This window comes from Narcine bancroftii, chromosome 4 (assembly GCF_036971445.1).
Source record: "Narcine bancroftii isolate sNarBan1 chromosome 4, sNarBan1.hap1, whole genome shotgun sequence".
NCBI classification, from domain to species: domain Eukaryota; kingdom Metazoa; phylum Chordata; class Chondrichthyes; order Torpediniformes; family Narcinidae; genus Narcine; species Narcine bancroftii.
In genome coordinates, this window is record NC_091472.1 from 232,291,202 (window position 1) to 232,310,628 (window position 19,427).

Sequence of the window (19,427 nt, forward strand, 5' to 3'; positions counted from 1 at the left end):
TCGTCTCCTTCTTTGAGAGATTTTAGCCTTCATTGTGGACAAAAATACTATTTGGTTTCCAATAGTACCGGACCACACAGCATGAGATTTTCTATAATTGTTGCAATTACAGCTTATCCAAGAGCTGGAATAAAAAGTGGTGACTACCGTCATATAGCACTGTCCCTCCACGCCATCCTGAACCACCTGGAGAATGATGCCTCACAGGGCAGGGGCTATTCATTAACCAGCCCAGGGTTTAGTACAATCGTTCCGCAGAAGTTCAGGGAGAAGCTCTCCTCACTCGGATCCAACACTCCTCTATGTAACTGGAACCTGGACTTTCAAACAGAAAGACAACAGTCTATCCAGGTTGGCAGCAGAACATTGAGCACTGGCATACCTCAGGGCTGTGAGCTCAGCTTGCTCCTGTTCACTCTAATGACCCATGACTGCAAGGCTAGATCTAGCTCCAACAGAGTCATTAAGTTTGCAGATAGCACAACAGTAACTAGCCTCATCAGCAACAACAATGAGTCACAGTACAGAGATGAGGTGGAAATTTTTATGATGTAAGAATGGTACATGGACAAGACAAAGGAGATGATCGTGGACTTCAGGAGGACCAGGGATGAGAACTCTCTGCTAAATATTAATAGCTCAATATTGGAGAGAATGGAATGCACTAAGTTCCTCGGAGTCCACTTAAGGAATTACCTATCCTAGTCACACAACATTCCTCACTTGTCAAGAAGACGCACAGCAATTGCACCTCCAGAGAAGGCTGAGGAGGGCAAGGGTACCAGCCACCATTGTGCAACCTTCTACAGGAGCTCTATCGAGGGTGATCTGGCTGGCTGCATCACAGTGTGGTACAGTTGCTGTAGAGAGTTGGATCGGAGGTCAATCCACAAAACCATAAGAGTGTCAATCCACAGGACCATCAGAGTGGCAGAGAGGATCTCGGGGGTCTTTCTCCCCCTCATCAATGTGATTTACCGGGATTGTTGTCTGAAGAGGGCTCGCAAAGTTCTTGATGACCTCCTTCAGAGCCTCTCCCATAGGGAAAGAGATACAAGAGTATCAGAGCCAGCCCAACAAGGCTGAGGAACAGATTCTTCCTGGCAGTGAGACTGCTGAACATCTGAAATGAACTGCTCATGTAAACCCTCCAAGACTCAACTATTTATTTATTTGTGTGTGTGAACACACTTGCACATTTAGGGCAAATAAACTTTTTTTGCCTCATGCTCCACAGTTTTACATTTGTAAATAAACAATTTACATTTAATCTGGAATACCCACTTTAATTACATGTGATTTGTTTGATTACAAATGTAAAACTGTGGAGCACAGGGGAAAATAAAGGGTAAAAGTGTCTTTGTCCCAAACATTATGGAGGGCACTGTATATCTATATGTTGTAAGAAGTAAATCACAAAATTCTGTAGACACTGTCGTTGAAGTAAAAACACAAAATGCTGAAGAAGCTCAGCAGGTCCAACAGTCTCCTTTATGTAGCAAAGGCCAAGATACAGAACCGACATTTTGGGCTTGAGCCCTTCATCAAAGTATGAGAAAATGTCAGTAAACATCCAAACAAGAGTAGGAGGGGGTGGCAAAGGCAGGAGATGATAGGTGGAGAAAGGAGGGAGGGGACAGCAGCAATGGTGGGGGGAATGGGTGGCAGGGCTGGGTGGATGAAAGAACTGGAAAGACAGGAATAGGAAGGGGAAAGAAAAGGCTAACCAGTTTAATGGAAAACAGTAAAGTCAATGTTCATGCCATGTGGCTGGAGAGAGCCCAGACAGAAAATAAGGTGTTGTTCCTCCAATCTTCAGGGGATCAGGGTGGGACAGTACATAAGGCCATTGTCAGACATGTGAGCACAGGAGTGTGACCTAGAATTGAAATAGTTGGCCACTGGGAGATCGCTGTGGTTGCAAACGGAGCAGAATGGTGAGTAAAGCAATCTCCCAGTCTTTAACCGGTCTCTCCGATGTAGAGAAAGCCACAGAGGGTGCACCAGATGTAGTAAAGAAGTCCTCTGGATGTACAAGTGAAATGTTGCCTCATATGAAAGGCCTATTTAGAGTCCTGGACTGTGGTGAGGGAGGAGGTGTGGGCGCAAGTGTTGCACCTCCTGCAGGCACAGGGGAAGGTGCCAAAGGTGCGACGGGTGGGGAGGGAATCGTGAAGGGAGCAGTCCCTGAGGAAGACCAAGAGAGGAGGAAAAGGAAAAATGTGTCTGGTTGTGGATGTAGATTATATTCAGACTCATTTGCTGTCAAAGGTCTGTCTCAGTCTTTTTAAATGCTTCCAGTATTCTGACATTGAAAGGCAGTTGATATTCTTTTAAATATTTAAAACAACTAAAATTATTTAAAAAATTTTAAAAATACATTCAAATAAAAACTATGGTTCATTAATTAAAAACATAAACGTACAGGAACATTATAATAATGTTTAGATTTTTTTAATGTTGGTGTTTCTATACTGGATACACTGGTTATAGTTGGCATGAAGCCTGCAGGCCTGATGTGAAATGTATCCCCTTCATTGACTCAATAAATTTAAAACTACCAGCAGCTGAGCATCTTGCGCCTAGTGTGTTCCACTCTTCCAGAGTGTAATAAACTCTGTGCTCTGTAACTAGGTGGCAGTTCCCGACTGAACTGCTGGCTGATAGTCAGCATTAGACAACAAGACTTGAGAGCAGAAGTGTGCCATTCAGCCTATTGAGTCTGTTCCTTCATTAAAATCATAGCTGACGAATTTTCAATTCAACCCCACTTTCCTGCCCTCTCCCCACAGAGCATAGTGGATGCTGTGAAAGGATCAGTTACGTTGTGTGTAGGTGACGAGTGTACTTGGGGTCTTGGGCAACAAAGTTTACACCAACAACAAAGAGAAGGTAGTTATTCATCTTGTGACTATTGAAAGGATCGTACAGTTTCTAAAATCAGAAGTGTGGCAAGCAGGTCGGCATTGGGGTTAGACTGAGTGTTAACTAATTCAGACCCATGCTCCCAGCAATCTTACTCTCAAATTAAAAATTTATAGAGAAGAAAATTTATTAAATTAATTTTAAATTTAGACATACAACACAGTAACAGGCCATTTCGGCCTACAAATCCGTGCCATCCAATTTACACCCATTTAATGTACACCACCACCCCCCCCGCCCCGGGCAATTTCGAATGCTGGAGTCCCCAAGGAAAACCCACGCAGACACAGGGAGATCGCAGTGCCAGATTAAGGTATTTCGGGGGCCTATGGCATTGTGCCGGCTAGCACTTGCGCAGTCCTAAATAGTGACTGTGGTGCCCCCTTCACTCTCCCCCCAGCCCCTCAGTGTTTCTGACACTGACTCTGCACTTCTGTTTTGGTAAGTTTGAAATAATTTTAATTATTCTTAACAGAATGATTCTAGCTTTCTCAGATCATAATCAGTGATTACCAGTGGTATATCTTGGGAACATAGCGCCTATGGCAAGCACTAAAATTGTGTTTTCCCCCCACACCCTCCCCTCCCTTGTTAAAACGTATTTACATATTTTGTTAAAACAAAACTTAATTGCAGCTGGCTCAATGCAGGAGCAATGGCTGTCTTTGTTACCCATAATCCCCCGCGCAGCTGGAACCATTCTGCTGCATGGGGAATTATGGGTAACGAAAACAGCCATTGCTCCCGCATTGAGCCATTGCCGTGAGCTGCCAGGGCAACCCTGAAGTGGTCCGATCAGATGCCAGAGCAGGGTTCCAGTGAACTGCACCCTTGCTGTTACATTGGGAGTTAAATGTTGGGAGGGTTGGATGTGACGGACGGCCAGGACTAGGAACGTGTTGGTTGGGTGAGGCAAGGACAGTGGCGCCCCCTTTTAAGGATAGCGATTTTAGCCTATTATCACCTTTAATTGGGGTTATTAACACAGACTATCAGTGTGGTATCCCATAGCCACTGAACAAAGATGAAAATGAAAATGTTTCTCATAATTCATAGTACATAAGTGCGGGAGCCCTTGGAAATCCAGGGCCCGTAGCATATGCTGTTTTCACTACTACGTTAATCCAGCCCTGGGAAACTGTAGAAACTCGTTGCAGACAGCGCAGGATTTGAATCCCAGTCCCCAATCACTGGCACTGTAAAGGCATTGCACTAACCGCTACGCCAACCTGAAACTGCATCTTAACCATCTTTCAGCTATCCAGTCAGGGAAGAGATATAGAAGAATTAGAGCCAGAATCACCAGGCTGAGGACAACTTCTTCCTATGGGCAGTGAGACTGCAGAATGATTATTGAATTGCTAAAACTCCTCATAACTCTACTACTTATTAATTTTTTATATATATATATGTTTATAGGTTCAGCACAAATGTATCATTTGTCTGTATGTGTGTTTGCATTTTTTTGCACCATAGACAGGAGAATGCTTTTTCGTCAGGTTGTACTAATACAATCAGGGGATAAATGAACTTGAGGTTTGCAGGCTGGGCATTTAAAACTCCCTTGTGCTTTTCTTGGGTGTATTAGAAGTACCCTTTTAAAAAAAAAATAGTCCTAAATTGAAAAAATATTATATTTTACACCTTCCACAATTAGTCACTCACCTTAATAAAAAGAATTTCAAAAGATTATAAATCTTTCTTCTTTCTGCCTATTTTTTACTGGTTTGGGAGTTTTCCACTCTGAAAATACAGATGGATTATGGCTGCAATTTCAATTTATTTTTCTTTATAGATCAGGACAAATGTGAGTGGAGAATTCCCTTTAGTTCCATTTATATGTTGATATTTGTAGTGTCTTTGGATTTGTTTGCAGTTGTCCAGAAATAAAAATATTAAAGGCATCGCAATGAACAATGGAAAGTTCAGTATTTTAAATCAAGTCAGAATGTGATTATTCATGTGATGTTTTAAAAATAATAATACATTTGGTACTGTATGCTGAATCAAGTTCATTGATCAATTATGTGATCTCTTTCCTTACATTTGCCTGAGAAAACTTGCTGAACAAAATGTGTTCATGATTTGTGAGATGTAATGTAATTGAAGGATACATCAGAACAACTCGTGGAAGGACAAGTCCACACCACAATTGATTTTGTTGTTTATTCTTCAGTTTTCTGATTTGCATGTTTGGCTGCTCCACTCATACCAAAAACTGCAGCAGTGTTTGAGAACCTAGTGGTTCATCCTTTCTGCTGAAATTTTAGGCACCCACATTACTTGGCTTGGAAGGGTTATTGAGTGGCTTGGGCTGATGGGTGTTCAGGGCAATATTTTTTTTTACAATGTTGGATACAAAATTAATAATTTTGCTGCTTGTGTAAAGTAAGTTTCCATTTTATATTTCCACTCAAGCTCCTCCCATATGATTTTCATTTATATAAGCAGCATCCATCACATTTTTACTAAGCAAAAGTGAAGGATATAATTTGCTCGATCTTGATTTATGATGAGTAACCACTGATCCTTCACTGCCTGATTCCTCCACTTACCTCTTTCCCCTCATCCGGACCCCTCCCCACTTTGCTTAGACCCCTCTGCTTGCTGCCATCTTGCCACTGCCTTGCCAGCCCTCTATCACTCACCTCTCTGCTCCCTCTCCATGCTGCTCACAACTTCAGGTCCCAACCTGATCCCTGGTTTCCAGTCCCAGGTCGAATCGGGAGCCCAGGTATACACCATTATCCTTAAAGTTAACTCTGCTCAAGGTGTTAGACTTTAATTAATTTTAATACACCTTTGGGGACCAATTAATATTTGAAAAGTTTTATCATGTTTCTTTCGATCCTTGCAGTTGTTCCCTGAAATAAAGATACTCATTCAAAATGTGTGAATTATAAAATGGCTGACTATAATAGCCCCCTGTTACCACAATTAATCAAAAGCCATTTTTCTTCTTTCCTTTTTTCCTTCTGCTGTTTCTGCATTATATCTTAGACTGGTATCTTTCAGGATTGGGAGCCTTGCCTATTCATCCACAGTCACTTGTTGGTCCCGACAGAGTTTCACCTTCCATACACAAGCTCAGACAGCATCGACCGTTAGGAAGAACACAGTCTGCACCACTGCCACAGAATGCTCAGGCCTTGCAGCAGTTGGTGATACAGCAGCAACATCAGCAGTTCCTGGAGAAACATAAGCAGCAGTTCCAGCAACAACAAATTCACATTAACAAGGTCAGTACTGAGGCAATAACTATACCAAGTGAACTGGGGCTCTCTCTGGTTTTTATGTCACATCCATTTCTTCAAGATGACAGGTAAAGTATGTGTCGAAAAATGGTGGTCCCAGCCTGGGGCACACAACCCTCTGGTGTTGGAAGGGAATCAGCAAAGATTATTGAAACCTCCTCATTCTCTGATACCATTTGTACACGTGTAAAAGCAACCCCCCCCCCCTTTCTATTTTTGGCCCCAGAATCTGGTATTTTCCATACATCACATATAAAAGTTGACCCACCACCCCCCCCCCCCCCTATTTTTGGCCCTGGCCACCCACCCACTGGAGCTCCCTATTCCCCAACCGTGGATTCTCACCTAGGCCCTGGTCGCCTGCCCATCCGAGCTCCCGAGGCCCCGAAGGCAGACTTACCACCGGTCCTAGCCACCCGCCCGCCCATCCAAATTCCCGATGTCTCAAGCGACGTGGGCACTTACTGTGATCATATAGTATGTGTGTAATAGTCGATCCACTAAATTGACCATAAGAAATTGGTCCACAAAATTCAACTATTACACACATATATACAATAATATTTGTATTGTAAAACCCGTTATCCAAACAAAACTGCAGGAAGTGAACAGGTAAAAATACAAAAGTTTAAAATGGGCGCCTCAGCGGTCAGTTTGCCAATCATGCAATCTCAAGCAACCGGCAGATACATTTATCCGCATCTACCAGTCCTTTATAGTTGCCAGATACCAAGGGTTTCATTGTATAATTTTGTCAGAAAGTTCACAAAAGGAAAGAAATAGAAATGTATTTGTCATTGCCATTCAGCATGACCCTGTTACTGGGCATCTTTGGTTGGGATGCAGGGTATAATTTACCCACTGGGGCAGTTGGGCTTTCGTTCAAAAAGTTGGGGGCCTCTTGATGTAGAAGCTTATGTGAATTGACTTCTTTAATGGCTGTTATTTTTGTGAAAATAGACCAACTCAGTCTGGTTTTCTTTGGTAAGACCGAAACCATCAATGCGCACAATTAAGCGTATTCCTGTGCTTTCTTGAAGGTTGCTATTCAAATCAGCAGAACCTGGAGACAGGATTTTAGTTAGTTTTTTACCATTGACTTCTTGTCATACAAGAAAACAATCTTTTTCTCTATTTCTTGGCACTATACTAGATTCGCCAGTATAGTGGAAGAGAACCCATGTAGATGAAGTTTCAAAAAATAACACTAAAGTGAGACCAGATGATATCTGGACACATGATAGGCAGGAATTAGTGACTTTCTTTGTTCAGATATTGGGTGATTTGGAAATAATATTTGAGTATCCACTATTTTGGATTTTGAAAAACAAACATTTGACCATGTTCCAAGGAAGTTAGAGTTATTCAACAGCATCCCATGAGTTTTCTATTTTTGGATTCCTGGTAAAAAGAAACTTCAGGTGAATTCATTTATTTTCAATGAAGCATTTCTAGCTGAGTAATTAAATGATCAAAGGAAATTAATAAGAAACTGTAGAGCCAAAGCTGAGACCTTAACATATTTGGAAGCAACTCATTATGTATTTTTTGCATTTTAATGAGGTTACCCTGGTGGTCATTAAACACTTTTCCCAGAGAGTGGTGAATCTATGGAACTCTCTGCCCATTGAAGCAGTGGGGGCTGCTTCAGTTAAAATTACTTAAAACAAGGTTGGACAGCTTTTTACATAGTTTGGAGTATTAAGGGTGACGGGAAAAAGCCAGGTAGATAGAGATGAGTCTATCATCGCATCAGCCATGATCTTATTGAATGGCAGAGCAGGCTCACTGTGCCAGATATCCTACTCCTGCACCTCTTTCTTATGAGTTGACACCTAAGCTTGTGAGAGCATGTGATAAGAACATTATGGAGATGGCAATTTTGTCAACTATTGCCAAAATGCCCCCTCTTTCTTATTGCAGCTTCTTCCTTGCTATGAAGAAAAGTAAAATGTTATTGTGATCATGTATATGTTCAAGGGTAGTATAACAGATATGTTCAGTAATTATTTGCCATACCCAATTGTGATTAAGAACTAATGATTTAAACCATTGCAGTCGCATGTTAAAGACACACCCAATGTATTATTGGGTAGGAAATTCTAGAATTTTGGCCTTGAGTTAGTAAAGAATGTAACAACATACGAAATAGGAGCAGGGATAGACCATCAGGTTCTTCAATACTGCTCCACCATTTAATAAGATCTTGGCTTATCTGGATATGGACACAACTGCTCCCCGTAACCCTTAATTCTTCTTCTACTATTCAAAACTCTGCCCAACCTGTGTCTTAAATACATTTAATGAGCCAGCCTCTGCGATATTATTCTGTAAAAAATAATGTGTGATTTGAAAATTAATATTAATGTGGTGACTTTCCATGTGCCAGTTTGATACAAGTTTCTATGCAGTATCCATCATGATTTGGCGAGGTGCTATTGAAGATCTTTGTCAAGTTGTACAGTGCATTGGTAGTAGAGTGAGCAGACGTTTAGTCAAAAAACCTGCCTTTTCCTGGAACGTCCTGAGCTGTATGAAAGTTAAGATCTCAGATCTGTGAGCAAGTGGAGAATATTCTACCACATTTCTCAGATACTGTCGAGATGAGGGATGTGTTTTGAAAGGTCAGATACTGTGTGATCACCAAGTAGCCAAGACATTTACGTAGCTGGTCTATGTTATGTTTTTTAGTTAAAGACTTTCAGGATATTGATGGTTGGAGAGTTGACAATGTTAATGCCAATAGGTAATCGTCAAATTTATTTTTGGTGGCTGTTTCTGGCATTTGTGTGATTTTGACCCTGAATGTTGTCCAAGGCCTGCTGCATATAGAGATGGATAGTCTTGTTATCCAAACAAATTGTGAACAATCTTTTCTTGCTGGCAAAGAAAGCTTGGTACAGTTAATCTCAGACTTAAATTTGACAGCTCTTTAAGAATTTGCATCTATGGAAGTGGCAAGAATACAAAATGCTGCAATTAATTAAAGTTTTTCACATTGAGGTAGCGGTAGGACTATTTTTAATTACTGCTTGAATAGTATTTGCATAAATTTCCAAATAGTCTGATTCCTTTTAAATCTTAAATTTTCATGCTGAATATACTTTAAGAGTATTTCAGTCTTAAATATAGCATGCTTGAGAATTCTTCTCCCATCTGCAGATATTTCCATGCATATTGTATAGCAGCTGCTGCAAAATTCAGCTCATGATCATTAAAATTATGGAATAGAAAATCCCTACATGGCTGCGGATTTTGGCTCGCTGTATGGGCTATTTTTTCAATTAATTTCGGGATAGAAAAATATCTGTTGACATCCATATTTTTTAACCTATATCCTTACATTTTCTTAATTATTGTTTTGTGTTCTGAGTAATACTGCCAATGCCAGCACGTCTCATCCTTAACTACCCTGAGAAGTGGTGAATAGCTGCAGTCTTTTTTGTGAAGATGCTCCCACACTGCTCTCAGGTAGAAATTTCATGATTCAGTTCTAGCAGCAATAACGTTTCAAGTCATGATTGTTTCTAGCTTGGAAGTGAAGCTGCACATGAAATAACGTTTTAGAATGAAATGAAAGGGAACAGAATTTAATTAATCTTCCCTCAGCATTTTGCATTGCAGATAATCTGGTTGATATAATGCAATTGAGTTAGAGAAATGGGAAAAGAAAAGTGTTATCCTGGATGTTTTATTAGTAAGAACAATCAAAATGCAATTCAAATTCTTCTTTCTTGTTACATACAAATTAACAAGTTGTAATTAGTTTTAAATGATTCAAGAATAGATGCTTAATTTAATCCTCTTTGGCAGAACTTTCCAAGGTGTGAGAACTTTCCACATGAAAGTAATTTCTTCCCATCTTTCCCCTTAGATACATTGGCCTACAGTTTAGTAAGTTTTGTTGGCAGCTCCACATGTTTATACTAAAGTCCAAATCATCAAAATATCTTCCTGTATATTGTGTTCAGAATAGATTCGAAGGGTTCAAAGAAAATCAAAGCTGGGCATATGTTATGAACAAACAGTGGTCTTTATTTGCACATAGGGGAATTCACAAAAAGGGAACACACTGATAGACTAATGTACAGCACACACAGGCACAGTAAACTGAGAAATGAGGATTTAACTTGTTCAGCTCCCACAACCCACAGGTATGGAATACTGAGAAACAAGGGTTTAACTTCTTCAGCACCCACCACCCACGGTCACAGTAAACCAAGAAATTAGAGTTTAACTTGTTCAGCACCCACTTGCTCAGCAGCAATGGTCACAACTAACAAGTACATGCATGTAAACCTGGTTTCCAGAATCGACCATGGCTCAGGATCAGGGATGGGCCCATTGCAGTCAGCCCTCCAGGGTTGCCTGCATCCTGGATTCTCAAATGGTTTGAAGGCAGCATCGAGCAGAGAGAAAGAGAGAGTGACGGTACCCGCTGCTTTTTCAATGCAGGGCCTGTCCACTTGACTTGCTAGGATCAAACGTGCATCAGCCTGACCTGTGGGCAGATCTAACCTTTGATTGGCACCGGGAGGACCAATCACACATCGTGGTGGGCAAATTTAACCTTTGATTGGCTGGTGAGGTGACTTCCGACTCGGCTCCAGCTGGAGAGGTCACATGACCCTCCACAATCCACACTCCCACCAAGTTCCAGATGGAGAGGCCACACTAAATTATACCAAGAACGAGATGAATGCAATAAATTATTAAAGTATATGTTCAAAATTGAGCAACCTCGATAAACAGTTCATGTTGAATCTGAGAACCCTGACATTTCACACAAGCCTACCCCTATCTTGTGTCTTACAAAAATTAAGAATTGTTGCAAAGTTCAACAAATGTCTCCTATATTCTTCTTCTATTCAATGTATAAGAATCAATTCAAAATTACAAGAGTATTATTGAAAGTAATTGAATCTTTTTAAGTTGATTTTGGATGAAATTACTTTTCAGTTTAAGATAGGTTTTTAACATTGTTCTTTAGTGGTGAGTACTTTGAAGGTGACAAAAATTAAAGGAACAAAGTGAGTCACTTTCTCTTCTTTTGCACATATCTATTTAATTAATTAATTTCATGTGATTTATAGCGATATTTGCTCCGTAATGCTGCCTCTAAACAATGAATTTTGTGACATGTTCAAGACAATAGATTCTGATTCTGAAATAAAATTTGAAATACTGTGTCAGGGATTTCTATTAAGTCTTTAATGTTCATTTTAATAACTAAATTCTATTTTTTTAATTAAAAGCCAGCTGAGATATATACCTCCCATCGCTTAGATTCTTAGTCACTCTAATCTTGATGCTCATTTCAAAACGTTAGCTGGAGCATTAATGGGGAAAGTCCAGAGAGTACTAGAAATGCTTTGTGCATTTCTAGAACTTAGCTCAAATTTAATAGGAGGGAATTGATGGCTAGAGCTGTTGAGGCCACGGGTATTTAATCCTACTTGGCTGGAGGGTAGGAATTGAACTGGTATTGCTTTGGAGGAAGGAGTTTTGAATACAACTGCTTTGAAGGTAATTATGCATGGAGTGGGCTGAAGAGTCTTTCAGAGCATTATGTGTCTTATTTTGTATAATTGATGTGAGGGAACAATGATAATTATGTTTAATAGGATTGTTATTTCATTTAATACCAATTCATTTTGTGAAATAAGCTGCAATTATGCTTTCTCTAACTTAAACAAAAAATTGTTAATCTTAGAAAATATAATTAATATTTTGAATTTTCAGTTATTTATGTGGAAACATTATATTTTTCCAGTACACAAAATATAATACAGAAATGGTGAAAAACCATTTGCATTTGCTGTCACTGTATAATCTTAGACTTTGAATAAATCTGCGTGTGCTTAATGGTAAATTCTGTTTAAATTGTGCTTGAGAAATCCTTGGAACATTTGTTATTTTCTCTGTTTCTAGTTTATCCAGATGAATTATACTTTTTTGTTCTTTATGTAAATGTTGTTAAGTTTATATCTGCATCTCAGCCTATTGCTTGGAAATTATTAAGAATTCTATTATTGAAGATCCTGTGTATCAGTAAATTTTAACTTTGTATTATAAAGCTTTTGATGTTGAGTTTAATTTGATCCATTTTACCCCTTATAAAGGAAGGAAAGACCCTTTGTGAATCACTCTGATTGGATAATTATGCATACTTGTATGTGTGTGTGTTTTTCCCATTTATTTGATTTCAGATATGTCTGCTTTTTAGCCTGTCTGGATTAGTTGGAATATTGCCAATTTTTGACAACAAATGTGGTCAGATCAAGTTAAATACAAAATATATCTTCCTTTACTGTCATGCTTGGTTGAGCACCTAGACTTGCTGTAAGATTTCTTACAGCTCGCACTTAAAGGAAACAAATTTTGTTATATTACTCTCAGCCAATGTAAAGCCATGGGGCAGAGGTGAAGGGGACAGTGAGCCAAATACAACACTCGGCACCTGTTTGGGATGCTAGTAACAAAATACTGTTAATTTTAACCCTCCCGATTCTTTGGACAAAATGTACAAGCAAATTGGACAAGAAAAATGGCAGCACTGCTAGAGCTGCTGCTGGTGTGGACCAGGGGGAAGTGAACAACAGAGAGACAGCGCTGCTCCGCACGGTTATAACACCCAGTCCAATTACCGATCATTCCGGACAGGCTTTAAACTGCCAGTTAAAGAAGTCAACGGTGATATATTTTAAAAGCCTGTGACTGGGGGGAGGGGGAGGAGGTTTGGGCCTAAGATGGTAGTGCCTGCGTTGGCAGCAGTTTCGAGGAGTTGTAGACTCCAGGGAAGCAGAGGACTGGTGTAGGGGTACAGGAAACAGCGAGACTACTCCCCCTCCACCCCATTTGGGAAGGAGAAACAGAGGAGATGACCCTACGATGGCAGACCAGTGAGCAGCTCTGCGGCATGCTGTTAGCAACTTGAGGCAAGGAATCCACACAAGCTGCAGGCAACTTGTGGTCAAAGGACTCACAGCAGGCTGTGGACTGCTAGAGACTGGCTGAAGTGCTACCAGATATTGCAACCTGGATATGAGAGGGTGTCAAGGACAGGAGAGCTCCTGAAGGGCCTCGGGCTTCCTGATATGCTGGAGACTTGGAGGGCTGGAGGAAAATCCACAGTCACCAGTGTTTCTCTTTCTCTGACTGTAAGGGGCGCGAGGCAATTTCTATTAATGGCGTATATTTGTCTGCCTTGCAGTAGACTAAAGGCAATTTCGTGTAATACCATATATACTAATGTAAAAGTTAAATTTGATAGACCATTTTTTAATGTTAAATTTATGGGGGTTGACTATGAGATGGCTACTATTTTTGAGGGGCTTAAATTCACACTAGGATCCCAAATACTGGATCAGGATCAGAAGTCTAAATGATCTCTAAATGAATAAAAAATAAAAACACAATGAATTACAGTAATATTACGGAGTCTGCACATCGAAACACACATCTTACCAAGTAACAAAAACCATAAATAAAACGTCGTGGCTCTTAGAAATATTTTCCTACGCTTGCTCTTTTATTTGTATCCATCACACCCCACACTCACCAGACAAGCTTAGTGAAATCTGTTTAAAACTCATAATTACAGTATATTGCCATTATCAGTTCCTGCCATAATACATGGTCACAAATGTACCGTACCTGGTCACATCACAAAACCTTGAACCACAATTTCATATTCATGGTTAAAGTCGAACTCTATTACGTGTTATAGTATAGTCTCCGATAATTCAGTGCTGCATTTTCATTTCTAATTACCGTAATTCAATGCAGCTTAAGGCTATACTGGTAATACCAAAATGGTAAAGATATACAGTACTTCATAGAAATACAACACCACTCTCTCCCCAAACAACAACGGTATCTCCACTGAACACATTTTCTTCATTTTAATCATGGCTGGATTCTGCAGTATAATTTTCTTTACTGCATTTTTGTTTTTAATGCATTCAATACATCTTAAGCCACTAAATATAATAAAATCTTGAACATAAATAATGACAATAGAATCAAAAATAATTACTGATAGTCCACTTTTTTGTATGCGTACCATAAATAAAACCTGTAAAAATTTACCATAAGGCTTACAATCACATGTACATCTTAAGCATTTCAAGTAATATGTAATATCAGACTCTTCCACATCTTCAGCAAATAAAGCATCATAATCATCAGGATGAATTATATCATCATAAGAATCCTCTTCATCTTCATTATCATTGCTATCCATAGTCAGAGGTACTAATGCATCATCTGCTTCTTCTTCATCCAAGTCATCCCATAGATTATCATCTTCTCTACTATCCAATGCATTCGAAATTCCACATTTCTTGAATGATTTGACAATAATGTCAGCTTTCAGTTCCTTCTGTGAATCAATGATTCATTCACAGATCAGATGCAGTGATGGAGCTCGCATACTGCCTCCTTATGTGTGTGCTTTTTCCTCATCATGTATCCAGTTACTCCATTTCATTCTCAATATGTCCTTAATTGGCTGATTGATACTAACATGTATTGATTGCAAAATACCTGCAAGTCCCCCAGGAATTACAACTATGTCAGTGTTTTGTTACTGAATATTATCAACAATGTTCTTCACTAGAACATTGCCCTAAACTGATCCCAGTGGAGCAAACTCTTTCCTTGGGTAGTCCACCAATTTGTAAATTCCAAACTTATTTCATCCATTTTCTGCATCCACCCAACCTTGTGGATGTACGTGGACAACAATTCATTTTGGCAATTTCTCCTTTGGCAGGGCTTTTTTCTTGAAAACGTCCATTGGTTTTAATTTACTACTCTGAACTAGACAAGAAAAAACTAAAGTAAACCTACTTTTCTCATAGCCACTGGTTTTCACCAGAGCTGTTTTTTCTCCATTTTGGTTCACAGTTCAATTCTCTGGAATGACAAGAGTAATAGATACTTTGTCCATGTTCCCAATGCATGATAACTTGTAGCTTTCCTTCTGCCACTGTCTGATTATAAACTGGTGAAACTCCAATATCTCATCGCCTAGATCAGTAGGCAGGTTTTGTGAAATCTTAGTTCTCTTCCTAAGTGCTAAGTCATGCTGATTCATGAACCTAGTGCACCATCCAGCACTTGCCATAAAATCTGAAATTCTTTCTTGATTATTTTCATGCATGGATTCGAATAGCAGTACGAGTAACAAGTTTTCTATTTTGACGATTTTCACCCACTCAGCAATTTTGTTTTTACCAATAATGACCACTTCCTAGGTTTACTTCTGATCACAAACTTTCTTTTTGGCATTGTCTGAAGTTTGATTGATATTTTTCTCAAGTCTCTCATAAGTTTCTCTGAAGCACTTCAATAACTTTTAATTTAAATGCTGCTGTATATTTGTGTTTTTTTTGGAGGGTATTTTTACCCAAAATGACAGTGAAATTTTAAAACCTCAACTGCATGACTATTTATGAGTGCTGTATGAGAACTGAGGTCAGCTGAGTTGCAAAGAGAGGTTGTGACCCTACCTTTTTCTGATGTGTAATGGATCTGTGTTAATATTAATATTTAGGTTAATGTTAAGCTATATTTCTTAAAAGTATGTCTTAGGTTAGTTGTGGGTTGGTTATAGTGTTACACACACAGGTTATAGTACACTTACAGAGAACTTTTATACTCAGAGAAGAGAGTTCATTCTTGGAGTCGCAGGGACTAGAAAGACAGAGTTGAAGTGAGTCTTAATTATTCAAGAACAATGGAATGTTTTCTTCATTAAAAACTGAGCCATTTAAGTACCATTTAAGGAAGCCATCTGTTTTTAAACCAAACCATTTAAGCCTCTTGAACAGAGATGGATATAGAGTGGTTTTGAAAAAGACAAGATGTTTGGTAGAAATAAAACTAATAGTTGTGTGGTTTTTAAGAATTGAGACTGACCTTATTGATGATGTAATTGTCGCATGATTTGGAGAAATATATTATCGAATTCAGACATCTTTGGATCAGTTTTCAGAAGTCAAAACCCTGTGATACACACAGGAGTTGGAACCTTGTGGAAGAGAGAATTGAATTACAGTAACCAGAATAGGTACTGTTATGTGTTACTTCTAAGAAAAGGAAGACACCGAATAAATAATTTCAAAAGAGAAGCCTACTCCTAACTGTCTTTTTAAGATAAAGAAGGCAGTTTAATTTGGAAAACAGATTCCAAAGTCTTAATTCAGAAGAAAAAGATTTGATCCTGGGAAGACAGGATTTGTATTCTTTTCAGGAGGTACATTAGTGGCTCAGAAGTTGGGCACTTCTGCTTGAAGAATGCATCTCAAGGAAAACTCATCAAAAGAATTGTAAGTTTAAAGAGGCCTGAAGAAATAATGTTTAAAAGTCCTTTATAATTATTTCTGAACTGAAAATTTGAGACCTTCAAGCAAAGCTAAAATTATGCTGAAGTTTTAAAAATTGACTTTTCAGAGTGGGACTTTATTACACACACACACACACATTGACATTTGTGCATAGTGGGAGTTAAATTTCTTTTTTTGGCTTGGCTTCGCGGATGAAGATTTATGGAGGGGTAATGTCCACGTCAGCTGCAGGCTCGTTTGTGGCTGACAAGTCCGATGCGGGACAGGCAGACACGGTTGCAGCGGTTGCAAGGGAAAATTGGTTGGTTGGGGTTGGGTGTTGGGTTTTTCCTCCTTTGTCTTTTGACAGTGAGGTGGGCTCTGCGGTCTTCTTCAAAGGAGGTTGCTGCCCGCCGAACTGTGAGGTGCCAAGATGCACGATTTGAGGCGATATCAAACCACTGTTAAATTTAGACTTAAGTTTAGAGATAAGTAAGAAATGTCATGTTATCAATTGTTTAATAAAAACTATTATTTTGAATTTACCATTGTCTGGTGAATTTTCCATTACTGTTCCTTTATTAGTGCTTTCAAAGTCCCTTTAGTCCCAAACAAAATTGAAAGGATTGTTAATTTATAACAGATGCATTTTTAAATATTCGCACCAAATTCTTCCATTTCCTTCTGTTTCCTCATCTGTCATTTCCTCATCATAACATTTATTTACAAGTACTTCAGATACAGATTCAGATTTATTTTCAGAGTACATAAACGACCTCACATACAACCCTGAGATTTCTTGCAGCAGTTGATCTGTTATCTGTGAAGAACTAGGGTTGACTTTTACATGAGATATATGGAAAATTCCAGATTTTTTGGCCAAATATTGGAGGCCGACTTTTATAATGAGATCAACTTTTGCACAAGTGCATATGGCACACATGTCAAACTCTGGCCCACCGGCCAAATTTGGCCCGAGATATAATTATATTTGGCCCGCAAGATCATTTCAAAAATGTATTAGAGGTGGCCCGCCGAATCTGCCACCCCCACCATCCTCCCCCTTCATTGCACATCCTTCTCCATTGTAACACGAGAAATTGTAATATGAGAAGTCTGTCGATGTCATCAGCCGGCAAGGCAGTTGGAAGGCTCCCCGCACAACCAGTCACTTCTCCCACCTGTCGAGCGGTGCGGTGGATTGGCGAGCGCCTGTGATTTCCTGTCGGCGCGACGGGCATGGCAGGCTGCGCACGGCCCCCGGGCAGCGCCCGTGTGACTGGCACCGGACGGCCCTTCCACAGCGCGAGCGCACTTCTTCCGGTCACCACGGCCTTCAGCGCTTGTACCCGCGCAGACCCCAGGGACGGCTGGTTCGGCCCCGCACGTGAAGAGAGAGATGGTGGCTGTCCGCAAAGGCTGATCGGCAGTGCGCTGGGCCTGAGTGGGTGGGTAAGCAGGGGTGGGCAGAGGGTGTAGGTGTGGAGTAATGGGCAGGAGAAGTTATGGTGGTGCGAGGGGCAGTTAGAGGGAGGGATGAGTAGAAGGAGGGGTGGATAGGGAAGAGGTAAAAGGGGAGGGTGAGAGACAGGTAGAGGGAGGAACAGGTTGAGGGGAGAGGCAGTAGAGGGGCGTGTATAGGATGGGGTGGGTAGAGGCAGAGCGAGTGGAGTGTGGGGTGAGTAGAGGTTGGGTAAAGGGCTGGTCAGGTAGAGGGATGGTGGGTCGAGGGTGAATAGAGGCCTAGAGCCTGAGGAGTGAGCAGGAAATGCTGAGTCCTGATGCAGGCCAAAATGGACACAGCCTGTGAATGCTGACTACATCTCCACAGGGACAAAATAGGTTTCCCTCAGGTCAAGCAAAGGGTGAACTTGAGCTACCTACTCCTGACCTGTAACATTATCCTCCTAAAGTTATATCCTAAAGTTTAACATTACATATGTTGAAAGAAGAGAAAACATGCAGATGCTGTTGAAAATTTTCAATAAATATTTAGTTCGGCCCTCGACTTAGTCCAAGTTTTTAATTTTGGCCCTCCGTGAATTTGAGTTTGACACCCCTGGCATATGGTATTATATCTGTTTTATTACATGACAATAAAAGAAATCTTGAATCTTAACAGGAATGAGTAATAATTTTAAAATTCACATTTTAATGTGGAATGGAATATATATTGTATACACAAAAAATTCATAATGTAAGAATTAAAATTGTACTTGAGATATTATGGCTCCATTTATTTGTGGAATTTGTTCTTTTACAGATAATATCTTTGAATATTTTAAAAACATGTTAATATAATTTGTTTCAGATCATAATTGAATGTATTGGTTTCACGTTTTAAATATCGGAAAGGCAAGAAAGCAACTTGATAGAAAAAAAAATTGCTTGCTTTAAACTTCTTCGTTTAGGTTTAATTTACGATAAGACAAGTTTTGCCCACAAAAGCATCTGTGCAAAGAGAAACCAGGTATTCATTTTGTAACATTTCCCTTTTCACAGATGCTGCCTGACCTGCTAAGTTACCTCTGGCATTCTCTATTTAAATTTAAAAATGTGAATATTTACAGTTTTAGATTTTCAATCCATGTTTTACAAACATTATACTAGCTTCATTGCATGACAATCCAGTACTTGCTCATTGTTTATAGATTAAAGCCAAGATTGCTTAACCTTCTGACGTCAATGGTGTTCTTCTGGAAGTCAGCCATAATATTTCTGCGTATGCCTGCTGTTGACCACATCAAATAAAAGTATTCATGTGGTCTATTAGCATGGTTGTCAAGGCAACCTTGTAGCCCTAACCTGCAGTTCCTGTCACACAGTTATTAATTGGTAGTTGTTGCAGTGGCTTTAAAAAATTCTGCTGTCATTTTTTAACTAGTAGGAATATGCAGTAATTTACTTCAAATTTGAA

The 19,427-nt window shown here is 39.7% G+C and overlaps 1 protein-coding gene and 1 long non-coding RNA gene across 15 annotated transcripts in view; one reads left to right on the forward strand and one right to left on the reverse strand.

The window, feature by feature from the left end:
• hdac4 (histone deacetylase 4) overlaps nucleotides 1-19,427 on the forward strand; it is a 481,405-nt gene that overhangs the window by 353,295 nt on the left and 108,683 nt on the right. For 13 of the 14 annotated variants that reach the window (XM_069934297.1, XM_069934289.1, XM_069934290.1 and 10 more), the window contains one exon: nucleotides 5,926-6,164. In XM_069934297.1, the coding sequence (XP_069790398.1) occupies nucleotides 5,926-6,164 (239 nt within the window). The remainder of the gene's footprint in view (nucleotides 1-5,925; nucleotides 6,165-19,427) is intronic. The other variant, XM_069934292.1, reaches the window with a different exon arrangement.
• Nucleotides 1-19,427, reverse strand: part of LOC138761709 (uncharacterized) — a 42,650-nt gene that overhangs the window by 13,707 nt on the left and 9,516 nt on the right. The gene's annotated exons all lie outside the window — the stretch shown is intronic.